General features: G+C 54.2%; 5 protein-coding genes across 5 annotated transcripts; 2 read left to right on the forward strand and 3 right to left on the reverse strand.

The window, feature by feature from the left end:
• Nucleotides 1-3,633: 3,633 nt before the first annotated feature.
• On the forward strand, nt 3,634-6,426 carry PFLUO_LOCUS9007 (uncharacterized protein; the record flags this gene model as incomplete). Its single annotated transcript, XM_073786790.1, has 1 exon — nt 3,634-6,426. One exon carries the CDS (start codon nt 3,634-3,636, stop codon nt 6,424-6,426), a length of 2,793 nt encoding a protein of 930 aa, XP_073643010.1.
• Nucleotides 6,427-7,336: 910 nt separating this feature from the next.
• PFLUO_LOCUS9008 (Co-chaperone) lies at nt 7,337-8,596 on the forward strand (the record flags this gene model as incomplete). The annotated part of the gene is made up of 4 exons (XM_073786791.1): nt 7,337-7,559; nt 7,638-7,720; nt 7,776-8,434; nt 8,578-8,596. The coding sequence occupies 4 exons, from the start codon at nt 7,337-7,339 to the stop codon at nt 8,594-8,596; spliced, it is 984 nt and encodes a 327-aa protein (XP_073643011.1).
• A 559-nt stretch (nt 8,597-9,155) lies between these two features.
• Nucleotides 9,156-10,563, reverse strand: PFLUO_LOCUS9009 (the record flags this gene model as incomplete). Its single annotated transcript, XM_073786792.1, has 2 exons — nt 9,156-10,456; nt 10,515-10,563. 2 exons carry the CDS (start codon nt 10,561-10,563, stop codon nt 9,156-9,158), a joined length of 1,350 nt encoding a protein of 449 aa, XP_073643012.1.
• Nucleotides 10,564-10,848: 285 nt separating this feature from the next.
• Nucleotides 10,849-12,175, reverse strand: PFLUO_LOCUS9010 (cis-prenyltransferase; the record flags this gene model as incomplete). Its single annotated transcript, XM_073786793.1, has 2 exons — nt 10,849-11,871; nt 11,951-12,175. The coding sequence occupies 2 exons, from the start codon at nt 12,173-12,175 to the stop codon at nt 10,849-10,851; spliced, it is 1,248 nt and encodes a 415-aa protein (XP_073643013.1).
• A 602-nt stretch (nt 12,176-12,777) lies between these two features.
• Nucleotides 12,778-15,159, reverse strand: PFLUO_LOCUS9011 (Glycerol-3-phosphate/dihydroxyacetone phosphate acyltransferase; the record flags this gene model as incomplete). The annotated part of the gene is made up of 4 exons (XM_073786794.1): nt 12,778-13,962; nt 14,011-14,279; nt 14,335-14,932; nt 14,986-15,159. The coding sequence occupies 4 exons, from the start codon at nt 15,157-15,159 to the stop codon at nt 12,778-12,780; spliced, it is 2,226 nt and encodes a 741-aa protein (XP_073643014.1).
• Nucleotides 15,160-15,274: the final 115 nt, after the last annotated feature.

A 15,274-nucleotide genomic window follows, 5' to 3' on the forward strand; every position in this document is an offset into this window, starting at 1 on the left:
ATGTGAGCCTCTCTATATTAGGTAATGTTTGCCTAACTCATGAGGTGTCAACGCTAGGCACTGTTGGGCTAGTATCGGTAAAACGTAGTTCCGGGGCGGGAGCTTGAAAAGTTGATTTTTCTTGTTCTCGCTTCTCTTCCACTCAACATGACAACTCTCATCATTTCTTGATTCTGGTAAGTTGAAGCTGCTTTTCCTTCATCTATCTCCTCCCCAGCAACATGATGATACCCATAACCATTTCAAACTAGAGTCTTTGACCCTCCGGGGAATGAAACTTCTGTTATTTGCACGTCAGGCTGAGCTTGTCACTCTCGCACTTTCTCCTTGGAAAACCCACACATTGTCTCTCAATGCTCGGAGCTAACTCGCTCTTCTAGAACTAACCTAATCTTCCCATGCTGTTATAATGCATCCAGGCAATTTTGTAAATCGTGAGTTGACCACCTCCCCATCATCCCCAATATCCCCAATATCTCCCATTTTACATGATGAACGCTTTCGTATTATATACGCTGGAAATTACCGTCCAAGGCCTTCGGGCCGCTGACGATAACCAATGGCTTTACTGATCTCTCTACCTCAACACCAATCTTGTCACACAATCTCTTGTTGTCGCACTGTATGCTAACAGTTGCGAAGATTTTCATTAGGAACTTGAGGCTTTTGAGTGGTAAGCCAAACCGCACATCTCATCATCGCATCCCCACCCTGTCCAAAGATGAAGCGGCACTGGGCTCCGACGGACAACGTCCGGTCATGATGGAGATGCCCTTTTGTGGCAGGCCTAGAAAACCTCGCCCACTGAGACAACCCCAAGATATTCATGGTCTTGAGAGAGGAATGGTTATGTGACTAGTCACTGACCCTTCCGATTGGCAGTATGTTGGCTCATCTCAACCCAGATATAGTAGATCCCTCGAGGAAAAGGTATGCAGTTTTTTTTTTTTTATTGTTTTGTTTTTTCCATTCGCCTTCTATGATGATCACCCTAGATGACGAGTCTTATCCGAGTTTTCGATGCAGACAACCTTCTTTTTAATACCATTCATGCTTTCCTGAATCATTTATTATTTTTTGAAAATTTCTCATCATTGCGATTGTCATGACATGTGCTGATAATCTGCTACAGATATGCCATAAAGTAGATGTACGTTGGACCTCGTCCTTTCTTCCCTTTGGCTCCATCTTTCCGTGATGATTCGACACAACAAAAAGACAAGCATATGTCCTAGCCGGCGTCAGTCGGCGAAGACGATACATGTCATGACTGATCAGTCCCGAGTCTCGTGCCTGTGTCTGCAACGTCCAGTCAGTTCTCGATGCTGACCGATTATGAATAGAGATCTTTGAACCGAGGCTTATATACTTTGGTTTTTTTTACTAATGTGAGTTTATGATTTTTTTCCCCTTCTGCTGGTTTTGCTTTCCCCCCTCATTTCATGATGAATTACATTCAATATTATCACGACGGTCAACATAAGGAATTTTTAATTGATGACCACCGCCTGTGACAAGGCATTTATCTGACACCCCTCATTCTACTGCTTTATGCCGATCGCATTTGTGAGTGTGTCGATTGCTGACATTTTTGCCAAAGTGTCTAGGTTACAACTCGTATTTCGGCAGGCTTTGATCCTGATGAGCCGAGTTGCAAGTCTATTGTAGGTGGAGAGTATGATTATCACTTCTAAAACAATACAATTTCCCTCATCCCGATTCGTTCCTGGCATTTGAAGCCCAAGAAACTGTAGACTGGCCGCTCACACCGAGTCCCTGGCCCGACAGTCAGGGTGGGCGTGGTTTAGTGCCAATTACCCCCTGGTCTGTCGAGCAATTCATTATCCCTGCTAAATCCGGCCCCGATGCTGATCGCTATTCGATGTGCTTGGATGCGGGGACACCAGCATTGGACCTCTCAGCGTAGACGATAGGCGCCGGACCCGGCTCGGCCGTGTGATGAGAATCCCCAGGTTGCATATCACGGCTCCCGACCCTCCACCTGGCCGCGCCTGAGGACTATTGAGAAAGTTTTGTTGTTCCAAATATAGCTGCGCAGAACCCCTCAAATGGACATGTGGTTGTATTCCTATCTCCATTTGAGCCCCCCACTAACTCGCCCTACACCCCGTTCGGGTTAACTTCCCTTTTCCAAGTACAGGCTTGCTCTCCGCGCGCCGCGTGCGCCAAGAGCTGATGCGAAGAATAGAAACCCGTGCCGTGTCTCTCGTATTATTCGGAGATTACCAATAGCTCTTTTTTCCCTTTCTTTCTCTGCGCTGCTTTTTGCTGTCGGGATTCTTCTTTTTTGGCTTCCCCAGCGGCAACCATGGCCTCGGCTTGCACGGCCTCCTGAGGGATGCACTCAACATGAATAGGTGTGCTGACCCATTCTTCTGGACTCACAATCTAACCGTACTGATGGCCTACCTATTACTGTATCTAGCTGGCTGGCTTCAAATCATGCAGGCGACGAGCAGCCGTTGAACTCCCAACACTCCCACGGCTGGTCGTTGACAGCTGCCGGCCCTAGTACGCAGCCGTCGCCGAATCGTCGAGAATACGCTGTCCAGCCACCTTTATTGACGACGGCATTGAGTGGCTCTCAATTCCAGGGCCAAAGTGCCCTCCCGACCCCCTCGTCGTCGACCTCTCTCTCCAGCCCTTTCACGCTCATGCAAGGCCAGTCGCCCAGCGTTTCATCGCCCGCAAACGTTAGGTCCCCATCATCGTCTTCAATGTCTTCCCGACACGCGGCGGGATACAATGTTCCCTATAATCCTCGGGACTGGGGGCCTGTGGGTAGTAATTCGGCACAGGGTGCATATCCCCCCATGAACAACATGGTGCGCATAGTGCCACAGCAGCATACTCACACAGGTCCGTCTTTCCCACGCTCGCATACATACAATAAACCTGGAGTCTAATAGAATCACCATAGAGATGTCATTATCGCCCCCTCCTCCGCCGTACTCACCCCCAGGCAACCGAAACCGAATGTCACAGGATTCCTACGGGCAACCCAGCTTCACAACATCCTCTCCGGCAGCACCGCCGGCGCAGAATCAATTGAGAGAATCCAATTTCGAGTTGTCGCCGGACTATCCACGGCGTTCCGCTCCCCGGCCTCGTCCACTGTCAATGGTTCAAATGAACGATGTCGACTCCCATCGTCAATCATTGCCTCCGCCACCTCCGCAAGGAAGTAATAGATCAATCTCTCATAGTCGGCTCGAAGCGTATCAGGGTGTGCCCTACAATTTTGCTGCACCCAGTCACATGTCTCGACAGCCAATCTCAACTGCTCAGGATGAACAGGCTCAACATTCACCATCATTAAGGATCCATGCTCCAACGGGACCAGTGAGCCAACAAGACCCAGCAATACGCCCCCCTGCGTCTCGAAGAGCTGCCTCTGCTGGTGCGGTAGTGAGCAGTGCGGATTCTTCGCGATCCGTAAGCCAGACCAGAAACGGGTCTCCGTCGAACAGTGGTTGGGGGCTTGGGATGCCACTGCCGCCACCACCCCCAGGACCACCGCCGACGACGAGGTCGGTCAGCGTAAGCGGCTCCTCAGAGTCATCTGCTAGAACCCCACAGCCTTCTGGGAGGGCCAGGGCTCGAGCACCGCCGATGTTAGGAATGGGATTGGGAAGTATCCCGCCAACGCCGGCCGACTGGGTGGATGAGGAGTATCTCAACAGTCGACCAGAAAGGGACAAGGAGCCCTTGTATATTGACACCTCAAGAGCTGTTAAGCTGCCAGAGCAGACAGACCACCCAGACTCGAGCGAGTCGGCACACCAGTCTCAACGGACACCTGGTAGTGGTGGTCTTTTCCGCAGCCCGGCAATCCGCGACTCGAGCGTCAAGGGTATTCGTGAACGACGCGTTGAGCGGCGCCACCGACAAACCCAAAGCATTGACGTATCAAGCGCCGTATCCCCCAGCGGCAATCCGTGGTCGGAAAATCTCGATCAGATAAGACCGTGTGATCTCGTTCTCCCGGAGCCGAGTGGAAGCCCTGATCAGACTCGGCATCCGAAATCATCGTCCAAATTCACGCCGCTAAGCACTCGCAGCCTCGGGTCGGAAGGGCAGCACACTGAATCGCGGTCTCGAGCATCCTCCACAGGCCTGTTCTCTGATCAGTCGTCCCACTCTACTCCCAAAGGGCAACCGAGGTCAGCAGGACCGACTGCTGCATTTGCGCATACACCTCCCTTTTCACCAGGCGGCGAAGGTTCATCGTCGTCTTACCAGAAGGCAGCGCCTCAGGCACTACCTCCAAAAGCCCTACCAACGCCTCCTCTCAATTCCGCCAAAGAGGCACAACCGCGTCTCCGTGCGCCATCTCGAGGAGCCGAAGATCGCCCCGTTTCTCACATTCTGCATTTGCCCAATGATGCTGTCTCGATGATGATGCCCCTTTCGCCTCGTCGACCTATCACTCAACAATCACCGCACCAAACCTCATCATTAGAATCCATTATTATGCAAGACACTAGCTTTGTGAGCGATGCGTTGGAACGATACAAGGCCGCCGTCGAGAAAGAGGTCAATGCCTCAGACGAAGCGACGGCTCTAAAAATCTTCACCGAATTCATTCTTGTGGAGTCCCAGATTCGACGCCAGCGGTATGCCAGAGCTTGGGAATCCGAGCCGGTGAATACCGACGAGGTGCGGAGAAAGCTCTTCGAAGTACCATCGCCTGCGCACCAGCCTCCCAAGCCAACGCCCGTATTGGACATCCCGCCCAACCGAGCTGGTCGGCCTGAATCAGCGTGGTGGAATAACTACCAGCCGTGCTTGTCTCCAATTGTCAGTATGAGCAACGACGAGATGAGCTCCAGGGGCCGCGCGCCTAGTCGCTGGTGGGAATCAAAGACTGGTTCTAGCAGCAACGAAGGAAACGAGAGAAAAATGCAGAGATCCAAACGTGAATCCAAGTACATGGGCTTGCCTCTCGAGGCTATGCAGTGGGACTCGGAATTGACTCCCTCGAAACCAGATGATGGAAGGGGAAATTACACGGGCCACGACAATGCTGCTTATGGGCCTGACGAATATCCTCCTGAAAAAGTTGGCTGGCATGAACAGCAGCCCGGGAATTATAGTGGACGACCGATTGGAAGCCAGAGGCTTGACATCTCGCGCCTGGTTACTCTCCCTCCGCCATATCCACGCCATCATCCCGCCGTGAACAACAGCCACCCAGATCTTGTCAGTTATCGAAGCACAGTGCGCTCGATCACCGATCTCTCGGAAATCAAGTCCACCAGACAGCGATACCAGGTCGACGTCGAGAAAATGGTCCAGGAACATCAGGATCAAGTCAAGGATGGCCATCGCCAGTTCAAGTCAAACATACAGGGTCAGATCCAGGCGGGCAGCCTCACATTTGCAGAGGCTGCAGAGGCTGAGGCGGCCATGATTGCCGAGGACCACAAGCGCGAACGCGAACTGGAGAAGCGCCAGCTGGATATGTATCAAGATGTTGTGCTCAACCCTATGCACACGATCCTCACGGACCGTATCGCCCGAGCGACAGCCCGCATTAACGAGCTCAGCAGCAAGCTATTCGATGATGCGCAGCACGCGACCCCGGACCAGACGCAAGGAGAAGGCGACGAAAAGCCCGAGCTCCTGGAGAAACTGACGCAGCTGAAATGGCTGTTCGAAGCCCGGGAACAACTCCACCGCGAGGCATTTGACCTGGTCAGCGACCGCGACGAGAAGTACAAGGCCGTTGCGCTACTCCCGTACAAGCAAAACAACAACGAAGACAAAATGCGTGAGACGCAGGCGTTTTTCTCTCGAGACACTCTCAACCGAAAAGTCGAGTACGAGACCGCGGCCGTTGACCGCTTCGAGTACTTCCTGGATACAATCGAACAGAACGTCGTGCGCGGCGTGGAAGTACAGCTTTCTGCATTCTGGGACATTGCTCCGTCCCTTGTTGCCCTGGTGCAGCAGGTGCCAGAGCGCCTGGGAGGCTTGCAGGTTCAAATCCCCACGACCGAGTACGCGGAGAACCCGAGCTACCATGCCCATCCGCTACAATACCTCTACTCGCTGCTGTCCCATGCAGAGAAATCAAGCTACCAATACATCGAGTCGCAGACGAATCTACTGTGTCTCCTGCATGAAGTGCGCTCGGCTGTCATGCGAGCGAATCGCAATCTCGTGGAAGCAGAGCGCAATCAGCATGGCGAGTCGGCTGAGGATGTCCAGCGGGAGATGCAAGAGACTAGTTCGGAGGAAGAACTGACACTCACTACCGACCTCAAGGATAAAGTTGCTACTGTGGAGGGACAGTGGGCGGAGGCGCTGGGCAGCCAGATCCAAGGGCTGCGAGAGCGCGTCCGGGAACAACTGGTGGTGGAGGATGGATGGGAGGATATGGAGCAGTTGGAGCAGGAGTAGCTGCGATTGTTATGCCGACATGCCTTTAATTTGTTTCCTTTTGACGCTATGATATCCCACCACGTTCGTTTCCTTCTTTAGGGTTTCCCAGATCAATCACAGGTGTTGGAACGCGAATGGTGGATGGCAAAAACCTTCACCGACTCCCCTTCATCATGGATGCCGGTTGAGTGTGGAGTTAGTTTTATCATCATCCTCTTTATGAAACCAACTTGATCAACATCCACGACGGTCTAAATAGTATCACTGATTCTGTATCGGCCAACCCATAGTCAGACTGGTCCGCACATGGCTGCAAGCTGTGAAATCCCGTTGCTGTCTAGTTCGAGCCCTAATCGGACCCCTGCCGGAATCCCCAGTATTCGTCAGCCAATCCGCCGCCATCCCGGTTGTACCTAAGGAGAGCATAGGTCATGGCACGTGACCGTCTTTCTAGAGTCTTCCGTGGCGGATCACCTTCTCTTTCTTTCTCTCTGTCTCTCTCTTCTCCCCTCCAGGGCATTCTCCCCCCCCCTTTCCTTCCAATTGACCCGACTTTCTTTCTTCAACTAACTTGAATTTTGTAAGTACTCTCAGTTTGGTTCTTTGCTCTCCCTCCCCTACACGCACAATCCCTCCCGGCAATCCTCCGTCGATTGCCTGCCCCAGATGATGAAATACCAGCTGGCACCAGTCTGAGAATGATGGATTCGCTCCGTCTTCACTGCTGAATAGTTTACGTCCGGAAATACGCTTCTGGTCCTGATCCTGGTGGCATTCGCTTGAATTCCACTTTAATTTTTTTGGTTGCCGAGAAAACATCCAAAAAAAAAACACCATCGCTAACCCGTGATTTGTGTGATTTATAGAAATTTAGCTGGGCACCCGGCCGAATTAGCCAACGGAGGACAAACTTCCCCATCATATCATCATGGTTCTTCACAACCCCAACAACTGGCACTGGGTGAACAAGGATGCCTCGGGCTGGGCCAAGAACTACCTGCAGCAGAACCTGTGCTGCATCACAGCCGAGGAGGGAGGCGTGACGGCCAAAGTAGAGCGTGTGGTGTCGATGGATGGCGACGTAGATGTCAGCCAGCGCAAGGGCAAGGTCATCACCCTGTTCGACGTCAAGTTGCAACTAGAATATTCAGGTTTGTAGATTCAAATTTCAATGTTGTTTTTTTTTATGTGGTCTCTTTCAAGGCAGCTAAAATAAGGTATTCCAATAGGCAAGACCACCGATGCCGAAGAGGTGACCGGCTCGATTAGCATCCCCGAGGTAGCCCACGACACCGAGGAAGATGAGTTTGTCGTATGTTTCCCCCCCTAACATCCTCTCGCCGGATTATTTTTGACGTGAAGATAAGTTCGAGATCGAGAACCACGCCGACGCCGCCTCCAAGCAGCCAGTCAAGGACCTGGTGCGCTCCGCAATCCTGCCCCAGCTGCGCCAGGCGCTGGCCAAATTCGGCCCAGCCCTGATCACCGAGCACGGCAAGGACCTGCAGCACGCTCCCGGCGTCAACCCATCCAGCGGGTTCGCCCCGGCAAAGGTCCACCCGCAGACCACCAAGGAGTCCGCTGGCAGCACGGGCCAGACAACCACCTCGACCACGGGCAAAGCCGTCGTCAACACCACCACCGTGACGGCGTCCGACGAGTTCCGCACCACCGCCGAGGAGCTGTACAACACTTTCACGGACCCGCAGCGCATTGCCGCGTTCACGCGGAGCCCGCCGCGCCAGTTCGAGGGCGCCAAGGCCGGCGGCAAGTTCGCGATCTTTGACGGAAACGTCACCGGCGAGTTCGTCAAGCTGGAGCCCCCCAAGCACCTGGTGCAGAAGTGGCGTCTGGCGCAGTGGCCTGCCGACCACTTCAGTACCTTGGAGATTCACTTTGATCAAAACGATGTCGATGGCGTCACCCAGATGCGCGTCACTTGGTCTGGCGTCCCCGTGGGCCAGGAGGATGTCACGAAGCAGAACTGGGACATGTACTATGTCCGCAGCATGAAGCAGACCTTTGGGTACGTCTCCCTTCCCTCCCCTGCATATGTTCCATCCGGCTCTTTGCCAATACGAGCCTTATCTTCTTCCAGATCCACTTCATCATCAAGTTTCTCTTCTTGGTCCTCGTTGCTAACGTTTGTCGTTCTCTTCCTTGGTATAGGTTTGGCACTATTCTCTGATCGACTCCGCGCGCTTTTCCTGGCTGCATGACTTGGTGTCTTTTCTTTCACTTCATAAGAGTATTTAGACCGACTCCGCTACACACATTCCCTCCCCTCACCCATATGTCGAAGAGATCGACATCCTCCCCATCTTGCTGTCACTTTCCCTGGGAGGAAAGAAAGACTTATAGCAACCACGCACACGTACCCTCATGCACATACTCCGGCTCTTTGCCTGGTTTCTGGCCGGAGTTCTATTTTTTTTTTTTTTGTTTTCCTATGCAATTGTTGGTTGGCCTGTTTGCAATAACAATAACCTTCATTGGACCGAGTCACGGGTCCAGTGCTGCTACGATAGAGGAAAGTGATTTATGATAATGAAGACAAGAAGAAAGAATGTTTCAAGAAGTATAGTTAGATACCTATCTTCCACACGTAGCGATGCCGCTTGGTGGCCTTGCCCAGCCCGGTCTGCGTAATATACAAGGTGGTCTACAGGTAAAAGTGATCTTTGTGACTCAATTTCTCTTTTGTATATCACTATTTCCTATTCTATGGATGCTTTTTTTTTTGACACTTACAGAGTGCGCTCAATCAGCTCAATGCCATACTCCTCCTTCAGAGTCTTGATGAGAGGAGCACAGATGTCCATAGTCATAGGCGCAAGGACACCCTTCTTGGAGATAGTCCCATCCAGAACCTGCTGCACAGCCACACCGCAAGGAATACCAACAAGACGAGCCATCGCCGAGTACCCAGCCGGGTTACCGTAGTCGCAGAGGGTCGAAGTGCGAGTCTCCTTCGAGCCATCCTTGTGCTCGATCTCGAACTTGTGCTGCAGCATGACGAGATCGCGCTCCTCGGGACCGTACTGCATCTTCTTCTCGAGGGTAGCGCAGAGGGTGTCGAGCGGGTTGCCGCGCGGGTTGATCGGCTCGTCGGAGAAGAGGCCGATCCAGCGCAGACCGGCGAGGAGGCGGTTGCGCTCGTCGTTGCCGGGGAAGGCCGTCTTGGAGGCCACGGCCCACTGCAGATCTTGCTCGCTGGCGGAGGTGGCGCCGAGGAGGGCCTTGGTCGCCTCCTTCCAGGCGATGGGCTTGTCGAAGACGGGGTTGGCTTCGTCGCTGAGGAAGCCAGTGTCGACGAGCACCTTGATCATCTCGGGGAAACCCTGGTAGCGCAGCGTGCCGCGGATGACAGTCTGAGCCTCGGGGATATCGTACTTCTCCCGGAAGGGAGTCGAGTCGCGGTTCGGGTACCCGACGAAGGCGAATCCGGGATAGATGAAGTATGGCTTGGCGGTCGCCATGAGATCCGGACCGTCGATGCTGACGAGCTTGCCGTCCTGGTAGATCTTCGCGGCGTTGCGCAGGGCAAGGAGCACGCCGCGGCTGGACCACGAGAATTTGTAGCCGAGCGGGTTGTCCGAGCACTCGGGGGCAGGGAGACCACCGCAGTAGGACACGAAGCCCGTGATCTTGCCGCCGGCGGCGTGAACCTCCGAGATGGTCTTGACGGCGTACAGGTGGTCGAGGCCAGGGTCCAGACCAATCTCGTTCATCACCGTAATGCCGGCCTTCTTACACTCCTCGTCCAATTCCATCATCGCCGGGCTGGCATATGAGGTTGTGACCACATGCTTCTTAGTACGAATGGCCGACTTGATGACCAAAGCGTGGAAGGTGTAGGGGATCAAGGAAATCGCCAGATCATTCTGGGACAAGGCCGCGTCGAGAGCGGCGTCGTCGGAAACATCCAGGGAAATGGCCTTGGTGTTCTTGAAGCCCTCGCACAGCTTCTGGGCGCTCTCGAGGGTTCGGCAGGCCACGGTAACCTGGACGTCGGACTTGCTCAGAACCTCGACGGTGGGCTTGGTGACTGCGAGCAGTTAGTATATACCGATGTGGACCAGTCAATTGGGGCAGTCAGAGCATACCGAAACCCGAGCCCAGCAGCAGAACCTTGGAACCAGCAATCGGAGCCATTGTGAATAACGATTGAAGATAATAATGGAAGAAGATGTTCTGTCCAGTTCAGTTCATCCCGCATTCTTTTCTGCCCCGCCGTGTGCGGTGGGTGAGTGAGTCATCACGGCCGGTATCGGGGTTCAAACCGTATGTAATCCGATCTACAATAGCTATTATTGAACGCTTGGGATATCGTCGGAGGATAGAATCAGTCGAGGGCTATAACTAGCCTCGAACACCACAAAAACTCCACTGAATGCTAATGATAACAAAGATAGATAGACATGGTACAGAGAGACGCGACTAAACTGCCTTGACCTTCGCCTGCCGCAACAGAACTGCATCCGCATCCTCCTCACTCGTCGACTCTGGACTATCGCCGGCAAAGTTGCCCTCGGCGTCCGGGTTCTTACGAGACTTGGCAATGCGCCGTTGCCAGGCCAGCATGACGGGCAGGAAATGCCATAGGTCGAACTCGGGCCACATTACCTCCAGAAACACGATCTCCGTGTTGTCGTGGCATTGCCAGAGCATAAAGTCGCTGAGTCGCTCCACGCCCGATGTGCGAATCAGCATGTCCAGTGGTGGAGTGCCCTTGGTCAGCATGTGGTCGGAGAGGGTTTGGCGTGTGATGGTCTCGGGGGACAGATAGACGGGGTTTTCTGCTTCGGAGGAGGAATAGTTGGCTTGTGATGTGTTTTTGTTGGATTGTTGTTGATGCTGGCCCTCTTGCTGGCCCCCTAAGTGCAGGGTTGTAGAGGACGAAAAGGAGGACTCGGACTCGTAGACCCGTTGGGAATGGTCATTTCGCAGGATCGGATCCTCCTCCTGGGTCGAAGACTCTGAGGTCGACCCGGTGTCACTATGCGAATCATGGGTCTTGCCCGACCCCGTTGTCTGCGCGCGGATATTTAACGCAATATGCGATTCCGAGAAAAGCGCGCGCGCCGCAACGCCAGCCGGTTTCGCAGACCACAGCGGCGTGCTGTAATCCTCCACCGTATCGCGAATGGCACCGGTGATCTCGTCGCGGGAGGTATAGGGGAAGCAGATATTGAGGACGCGGTCACCGTTGCGACTAGTCATCTCGACGGCCTTGTTGACAGCCGCCAGGACATCAGGCTTGAGCAGCTCGAGCCGGCCCAGAACGCGGATCCTCGCACCGTACCGATCGAGCAGATCGCCATGCTGGGCCATCTCCGACAGCTTCACCTTGGCCATCTCCATCAGCGCATCAACCTCGAACTTGGACCGCTTGAAATTCTCGATGCTGAACGCGTAGATCGTCACGACTTTGACTCCGCTCTTGTAGCAGACTTCGAGGATCTGTGGTCATCAGAGAGTAATGTCAGTCACCAACGCAAGCCACACAACCGGGGATAGCAAAGCTTTTCCGGGACCATACCCTTGCCAGCGCCTCAAATCCCAGATTATGACCCTCCACCGTCTCGATTCCGTGCGATCGCGCAAACCGTCGATTCCCGTCCATGACAAAGGCCACATGTTTCGGGATGGGACCCTGGCGCAGGGCGCCGATGAGCAGCGCTTTGAGGTTGGAGATGGCGAACTCGATGGGCGGCGAGGCGAGGAACCAGTTCCGGAGTCGTGACAGGTGCATTGAGCCCGCCATGGTGAGCGTGGAGGTGTTGGATGTGTGCAGACAAGCGGCTCGCCCCTCGGAGGGTGGATGGGCTGAGAGAGAACGAGCGATGGGAAGAGAGAGGGAGAGAGAGACGAAAGGCGGAAGCTTGTTGTGTCTCGTGCGGGTGTACGACGACAACGGGCTGACGTGGTCAGTTTGGAGACAACCACCAGAAATCCAAGGCTGAACTTTTCTGACTGGCAAGTGTCCTTTTTTTTTTTTTTATGTTTACGCCTTCTAGCCCCTGCATGTCCAACGGTCTGAGCACAACCCCGGAAGTGGCAAATGCGGGATCATCAGCCGCAAAGAACAACCCATAGTCATGCCGACCTCGGTTACTCCAGAGAACATTTTGGGACACGCTTATGATAATTTTAGCGCTCGACTTGAATAGTAAGTAACAAACTTCATGTACATAAAACGTGTTGTATAGACGGGAAAAGACAAGACAGGGAAACGGTGTAACGGTGATAACCAAAAAGGAAAACATGGGATATCTCTCATTACAGCTATGTGAGCAAAGGGGACAAAAAACACAGCAATAACTACATACAAGAAGCACCAGCACCACAGTATAGGCCAACTATAGTCTATAGATCCTTCCGCTCGCCTTCACTCTCCGGCGTCCCCGGCCCTGAGCTCGCCATATCCCAAGAGCCATCCTCTGATCGGCGACGGCGCTGGCCACGCTCACGCATAGCGTCGCGAATGCGTGAATTGACATGCTCCAGGGGATCCTTGGGCCCATCCTTGGGCGTGAGGGGACTGAGCGGTTTCAACTGATGCCGCGAGCCTGGTCTGGGCCCTGCGGAACTGCTGCGGCTACGGTCTCGGCTCGGAGGTCTTGTGGAGAAGAAGCCGATGTTGGCGAGGTTGTAGAAGGATTCGTTGCGGGGGAGGGGTTCTTGGGACCGGAACGGCACGGTGTCGTTCTCGTCGTACTCGCCGCGGGCGTGGATGGCGGGGATTTCGCTGTCTTCTCGGTTGACTTTCGAGAATGGGTCGGAGACGATTCGCGCGGCGTCGAAGTCTGGGAAGAGTTCTGGGCCCATCGTGTTGATGGCTTCCGTTACGAGCTGGGTTAGGGCTACCCGTCTCGCGCGGAGCTTCACCAGGGTATTGGCAGATGAGGGGTTCAAGCAGAGGAGGAGTGGGCGTAGGGATTTGATAATGTCCATGCCCACCTCGCCGATCCGGAGGGCGGCAAACGTGATTGTGGGGAATAGGGCCATGCCGATCAACACTACCAACCAGAGTGGTACCCATTCTGGAATCAAGCCTCGGATGCGGTTGTAGTACGTCCAGTAGGTGAAGGCTGCGGTGTAGGATGCGTACACGGCCGGTGCGAAGGCCAGGGCAATCAATAGCTTCCATGTGGCCATCACATCCCGGCCTTGTAGTTTGACTGTGGAGGCAGCTAGCGCTTCCTTGGACTTTTTGATCGACAGGTATTTGGTGGCGATGAAGACAGGGGTGAAGAGGAGCAGACCGGGCAGAGTTCCAATGGTGAGAAGAGCCAGCTGGCCCAAGCGGTAGATCAACATGGCAATGACATGGATGATCGAGAACTTGGCGTAGGCAACTTGATGATCCCGGATTCCGAGGATGCGGAGCTGCTTGTTGTACTCCACAATAGATCTTCGGAGGTGCACAATCCGCGGATCCTCCTTGTAGTGCTCATAGCCCCTGACGAGTCGGCGGTTCAGTTCGACCACCATTGGAAGAGGAAGCTTCTTCCCTTTGGTGTTGTACATCCGACGGGCCGCTTGGATGACCTACCCAGAGGTTAGCTGCAGCATTGGACAAGAAATGCAAGGTCTTACCATGAGCGTTTCATAGTCGGGACTGGTGACGGTGACGGCAACCAGACTTTGATAGATGATATCTAGCAGCTTGCCCACCGACTCTCGCCGCTCACCCTCCTTGAACTGCTTCACCAGCTCTTTGGGCACCTCGAGAGGGGTGCCAAACTCAATCACCGCCCTCGATCGGAATTTGTGTGCATGGAAATAGTTCATGCCGCAGGGCACGATCTTCAGGCCACAATCCGGATTATCTGCCAGTGTTCCCAGGGCCATCAAGGCCACACCCGCTAGATTTTATATTAGTATTGGTTATTCACCACATTTTAGAAACAGTTCGCTCACCTTTGAGCGGCAGCAGAGATGTGCGGTCATGACTACCACCTTCGGGAAAGATGCCCACACAGCCCCCGGCATTCAGTCTCGCAAAGACCGCCTTATAGACCGCCGTTTGATCCACATGCGGCGCAACCTTGAACTTGGAGCCCTTGAACGCCGAGCGGTCCTGCTCCGATCCATCCCCAGTGAACTTCCCGTCGTCGTCAATGTCCTCCCGCCCCGTCAACTGGAACAACGCATCCCGGTGCTTAAAGGGTTTCTTGAGCACCAGTTCCTCGGGCCCCCGAATCTCCGCGATTGCCGTACTGTGCGACGTCCCATTGATCGTCGGCAGCGCAATCGTCCCTTCCACTTCAAACCCCGGTCCTTCGAAATTGGTGCCGACTCCGCGCAGCAGAGTGGGCTCGTTGACCGGATCGGGCAGATAGACCGTGCCGGCCCCAGGTTTCAGATTGTCCATTGCTCTCGCCACGGGTAGCGTCCCAATCATTCTCGCCAGGAACCCGATAAACTTGCGTCGGAAGGATTTTTCGGCGATCAGCCATGATATGCGGCGGTGGGCTTCGCTGCGGATGACGCGCATCAAAACGAGCGAGTCGACGAACTGGAGAGCGATGCTGTTAGTGAGAGTTTCAGGACCAGAGTAATGTCACGCACCTGGTTTGCATGAGGGGCAGCGACCAGGATGATTGGGCCGCGTCGCGGAATCTTCCAGGACCCGCGTGGATGGACCTCGCGGAAGAAGAGATCAATGAGCACGGAGAAGGTCCAGAGCACCAGATCGTACAGCCACCCGACGAGGGGCGGGATGTATGGGCCTTTCGTGCCCATGGCGCCGTTGGATGGGGAGGGGGAGGAAAGCTATGGGGCGCGTGTAGTGGGTGCGGAGGAGCTCGACATGGGCAGTGTCTGCAGGGAGGGAGGGAGTCAGCAGGTGTAGAATAAA

The sequence above is a fragment of the Penicillium psychrofluorescens genome, assembly GCF_964197705.1.
Source record: "Penicillium psychrofluorescens genome assembly, chromosome: 6".
NCBI lineage: Eukaryota > Fungi > Ascomycota > Eurotiomycetes > Eurotiales > Aspergillaceae > Penicillium > Penicillium psychrofluorescens.